Raw genomic sequence first — 6,000 nt, 5'->3', positions numbered from 1 at the left:
GTTGTTTCATATGTACATTAAAATTGGGGACTTGCAGATGCAGAGAATCCTAGAACATAAAGTTATGAGAATTAATAATCTTACTTCCTAGACACCATTGTATATTTAACCTTCCTGGCATAGCCATTTTTGCTTTCTCAGCACTTTTTCATTTCTTTATATTCTCTAAGTTATCATATGTTGCTCTTTTTTCATTCCATCTGTAGCACAAAATATTACATATCTCTAAGATCTAGAAAATTGTAGCTGATCAGTCATCCACTGCCTTTTCTGTCTTCATTCAAAATATCTTATTTAATTTTGAAAAGCTGTATTAAACTTAGTTTCTAATTCCTTAGAATAAACAGATACTAACACAAATATAAACTGAGACATATTAATTAACCAATGTTTATCTTTAATAGGAATCATGTACATCTTACTTTCTCAAAATTTCTATCCAGTTATTTAGATAATTTTGTTATGTGACGTGCTTACTTTTCTAGATTCTTTTCTAAGAAGTATTTTGCTATCTGCCTTTTCTTTAAATAACAGCCATACCACCTCAGGTAAAATTAACCTTGGTCTGTTAATAGAAACATTAGACAGTGTTTGGTCTTTAGATGTTTAAATATATTTATATCTGTAACATTCTGGAGAGGGAGGTCACTGTTGTGTGGAATATCAGCTCTGAAAATACTTGGCTTGAACCTCGAGCAATCCAACCAACCTTGGATCTTCTTTGTCTCCAGATCATCTACAAATGTTAAGGTTTTTTCCTATGTCAATAAAGAATATACACACACATATGAGTTTGATTTTGTTTTTAAATTAAACGTTGAGCTAATATAAAATAAGATTTATAAGGTATGTGTAAGGTATCAAGTATCATAGTACAATGAAATCCATGTAGCCACTGCCCAGTTTAAGTAACATAACATACCTTTCAAATCCTGCCCCTGCTAGATACCATAATCTTCCCTTCCTGCTCCCTAATCACTCTAGAATTTTATGATCATTTCCTTGCTTTTTCTCAGTTATACAACACTTGTAACTCTAAATACTGTTTATTTTGAAATTTCATATTAATAGAATCATATGATATATATTCTGTGACTTTTTTTTTTTAAACCTGACATTATTTTCCTGGTATTCATCTGCAGTAATTTTTGTAGATAAAATTCACTAATTCTCACTACTCTATTGGCAAATACTGAATACACCTTAATTTATCCATCTACTACTAATGGAAAGTTGGATTATTTGCAATTTTTTGCTATTACAACTGTACTGAGGGACTTTCCCAGCAGCCTAGTGGCTAAGAATCCGCCTTCCAATGCAGGGAATGTGGGTTGATCCCTAGCCCAGGAACTGGGATCCCATAGGCCATGGGACCTGAGCCTGAGCGCCACAACTAGAGAGAAGCCCACAGGCTGCAGTGAGGATCCTGACGTAACCAAAAGTAAAATAAATGTCAGAAAAGTGAAGCCGCTGCACTGACAGGGTCTTTGTGTTTATGCATTAAGGACACGAGTCTCTTTATGGCAGTGATTCAGTCCTCACTGAGTACCACTGACTGACTATGTTTTACGATAAATGACATGTAATAATTCTTCCGTATTGATTCTATAAGGACTTGCTTTCATACAAATGACAGCACATGATAAATTTAAGAATAATATTACCACATTTCAACTTTTTGGAAAATGTATTTCAGACTGTTACACAGAATCACATGATCCTCAAAATTCAAGTTTACAACTGATCTTCACAAGACCCTTATCCATATACACAATAGTTATTCAGAAGGAAAAATTCGATACAGTATTTTAGTAGTTACATGATTTGTAACCAATACTGAATTACTGAAAGCTGAAGAACTCTCAATGAATTCCATACAGGATAACCATTCTCAAATACAAGAAGCGAGACAATAAAGGAAAATTTTCTGTTCAGTCGTAGAAAAATGATAAAGGCATTTATGATGAGATAAATGCTTTAAGTTAGTACACAACCTACTGGGCGAATAAAACTGCCACACTCGTTGGTAGTTTTCCTCTTGAATATATGTGGTATGGCATCATCCATTTTGGAGAAGAAAATGGCAACCCACTCCAGTATTCTTGCGTGGAAAATTCCATGGACAGAGGAACCTGGTGGGCTACAGTCCATGGGGTTGCAAAGAGTCAGACTCAACTGAGCATGCACACATTACCCAATTATCTGACATTAAGTAATACGTAAAATTTCAAGTCGGAGTTCTCAAAATGGTTGCTCGGTATTTTTGAATAGTGTCTGGTGTACTCAGAGTGTTTCTTTTCATTTATCTTTTCTTCTTTTATAAGGTTTAGTGGGACTGTGCAATGCTGGAGCAATAGTCCAGAATGTCCTGAATAGTGAATTCCATTGTAACACCAGATCCAGGATAACAGCGAGCTATCAAACCTTCAAAATGCTTGTACTGGCGAATGAATTCATCCTGCATGGAGTGCCACACCACCTACAAAATGAAAATGAGAGTCGCTAAACTGCAAGAGGAAACAATACATAACAAGAATGTAGAAATACTGTCAAGACATATTCTAAGCATTTAGGATAGCATAATTCACTTTCACACATTGGAGAAGGCAATGGCAACCCACTCCAGAGTTCTTGCCTTGAGATCCCAGGGACGGGGGAGCCTGGTGGGCCGCCGTCTATGGGGTCGCACAGGGTCGGACAGGACTGAAGTGACTTAGCAGCAGGATAGCATAGTAGTTAATCACTGTGGATGGTGACTGCAGCCATGAAATTAAAAGATGCTTGCTCCTTGGAAGAAAAGCTATGACAAACCTAGACAACATATTAAACAGCAAAAACTTCACTTTGCTGACAAAGGTCTGTAGAGTCAAAACTATGGTTTTTCCAGTAGTCATGTAGAGATGTGAGACTTGGACCATAAAGAGGGCTGAGTGCCAAAAAACTGATGCTTTCGAACTGTGCTGGGGAAGATTCTTGAGTCCCTTGGACTGCAAGGAGATCCAACCAGTCAGTCCTAAAGGAAATCAACCCTGAATATTCATTGGAAGGATTGATGCTGAAGTTAAAGCTCCAATATTTTGGACACCTGAGGTGAAGAGCCGACTCACTGGAAAAGACCCTGATGCTGGGAAAGATTGAAGGTGGGAAGAGGAGAAGGTGGCAGAGGATGAGATGGTTAGGTAACATCATCGACTCAATGGACATGAATTTGAGCAAACTCTGGGCAGTCCATGGGGTCGCAAAGAGTCGGACACGACTGAGCGACGGAGCTGAACTGGGAGAGAGTGAAGGACAGGGAAGCCTGGCGTGCTGCAGTCCACAGGGTCACAGAGTCACGTCTGAACGACTGAACAACAACAGTTAAGAATGTACATCCTGAAGGAAGATTCGTAACTCCTCGAGTGACCTTGAGTATGTTACACCACTCTTCTGTGCCTCAAGGCCCTCCTTATCTGTAAACTGGGTCGTGATAATAATACCTTCCCCACAGGTTCAAATGAGATTAAATGAGTGAATGTATGTAAAGTGCTCAGAACAGTGTTTGACAACACAGTAATGTTTATTACATTTCAGCTGTTATTGTATCTGTTCCAATAGCCAACACAGATGTGGCTATGCACTACTATGTATGAAATAAGACTAAGGATTAAATGAAACTTCACAGCAGATGAAAGTTTAATTTATCTAAAATTAAGGATGCAAAACACTTCTTGATGACATGGAGAACACCAAGATGAGTCAGACTAATCATGAGCAGTCAAAGGGATCTATAGTCTAGAAGTGGAAACTAAATTGCTGACAGATATAAGCAGAAATCAATACGACACTGTAAATCAACTGTACTTCAGTCAAGAAAAAGTAAACAAATGAACAGTCCCATCAGAAAATAAATCTTAGACAACTATCAAGGCAGAACCTGACACACACACACTGACACGGCAGCGCTGTCAATAGGCTACACTTACTCGACTTGTTTCACATCAGCACAGTGCAAAGGGCTTTATGCACGTATTATTCTATTTAAGTCTCATGACAACCTGGTGAGGGTGGGTACTATGAACGAACACCACTTCTATCTGCCAGCTCAAAGAGTGCCTTCTTCGAGGATTTTTCCTTGTAAATCCTAAATGTCACAAACCTTAAATTCCTAATAGTCAGCTTAAGACTATTTTACTAAACAGCTTTACTTACACTTTTTGCTTCTCATCTTTTAGCTCACAGTATTTCTTCCACTAGGAATGCCACTTCTATTTTATCTGTTAAGTTAGTATCTGACTTCCAGAGACTAACATAAATGCTTTCCTTCATGAAGCCTTCCATGATGCTAAAATCAAGAGTGATTCTTACTCATCTCTAACTGAGGTTTAAACCTGACTCTATCATACATTAGCTATGGGATCGTGGTCACATTACTCTACCTCTCCAAGCTCTGATTTTCACATGTATAAAATGGCAATGGCAATAATATTAGTGCCCACCTAGAGAGTACAGGTATTATTTCTGCTTTTCAAATAAGGAAACTGAGGCTCAGAGAGGTGAACTAACTTGCTCCAAACCAGGCAGTTTTACCTGGAGGCAGATTATGAACCCATATCCAGGCTCCCATGCTCACAATCACTCCACATTCCCTTCCCTTACTACCTTCCAAACTAAAACAAAACACAGAAAGTCATGAAAAACCCGTCCCCAAACAAAAGCAAAACAACTTAATGTCTCAAAATGATACCACAGATATATAAAATACACAGAGATAGCCATATAAACTTGTATAAATATTCCTTTTTTCCTCACAATTTACTAATCTTGTCTGCATTTTATATGGCGCTTTCCTCCTGCACTAAAATTAGAAAATGTATAGCATTTCTAGAGGAATATTTAGGGGAAAATAGATATATAAAAGGATGTGCAATCTAGGTAGGTTAAGAGAACTAAAGCATACCTGAAGTAAGTTCTCCTCTTCACATAAATGTTTATCAACCTTCTTGTAGAGGTTATCGAGACCTTTTTTCACTTCTTTTCCAGGAGACTCTTTAATAACTTTTCGGAGTTCTTGCTTGTTAAACGCAAGTTGATAGCTCACTTCCTCCTCTCTTATACCCTGTGCCACCCGAGCTTCCACACCTTCAAAGAAATGCTTCAAGGAAATGAAAAGAAACAACGGCTAACAACGGCTCTCACTACCACTTAAATTAAAAAAAAAAAATCTGATTATAAACTAGTATATATCCACTGTGTAAAAATCAGACAGTGTGTGAAAATATAAAGGATAAAAAAATAATCAGCTATTATCACACTACTCAGAGATAAGCACTGTCAAAAGACTAGAATTCCCTCTAGTCTTTTGATGAGTGAGTATGAAAATGAGATTAATTTTGTATGCTATATTTTTCATTTAATATTTTGATATGTTTTTCCCAAAGTATAAATTTTAATGGCTGCATCATGTTCCGTCCAATGACTATACTATGTTTATTCATTCCTTCAGTATTAAGTATTTAATATTTTTTACTTTTTCTCTTGAAGTTGGCAAAATCTACTCATCAAAAACAAAATCTATTATAAATACAGCTATAAATAACTTTCATACATAGGTATTTACCCACATTTTTGATGACTGTCCAGCATAAATTTCTAGGACTATAATTCTTCAGTTGAGGAGTGTAATTGTTAAGCATTCTGAAGACTCTTCATATACACAAATTGCTTCCCAGAAAAGTTCAGTTACTTTATATTTCTGTCAGCAGTATATGACACTATTTTATCTTATCATACTATCATAAGCATTATCATAATTAAAGAAAAATCTTTGTCATTTTGAAAAGTGAAAAAGGGGGACTTTCCTGGCAGTCCAGTGGTTAAGACTCTGCCCTTCCAATGCAGACGGCATGGATTGGATCCCCGGTGGACGGACGGGGATGGGGAACTAAGATCCCACATGCCAAGTGGTGTAGCCAAAAAAAAAAGGTAAGAAAGGTTTATTTGTCATTTTATTTCAATATT

The 6,000-nt window shown here is 37.0% G+C and overlaps 1 protein-coding gene across 1 annotated transcript in view; it reads right to left on the bottom strand.

Annotated features, from left to right (window-relative positions):
- Positions 1-456: 456 nt before the first annotated feature.
- LOC136152769 (exocyst complex component 1-like) overlaps positions 457-6,000 on the bottom strand; it is a 41,075-nt gene continuing 35,531 nt past the window's right edge. The window contains 2 exon segments of the mRNA XM_065914141.1: positions 457-2,479; positions 4,940-5,134. Coding sequence (XP_065770213.1) covers positions 2,327-2,479; positions 4,940-5,134 — 348 coding nt within the window. The 3' untranslated portion in view covers positions 457-2,326.

This window comes from Muntiacus reevesi, chromosome 22 (genome assembly GCF_963930625.1).
Source record: "Muntiacus reevesi chromosome 22, mMunRee1.1, whole genome shotgun sequence".
Classification (NCBI taxonomy): domain Eukaryota; kingdom Metazoa; phylum Chordata; class Mammalia; order Artiodactyla; family Cervidae; genus Muntiacus; species Muntiacus reevesi.
This window is presented reverse-complemented; position numbering and strand designations above follow the sequence as displayed.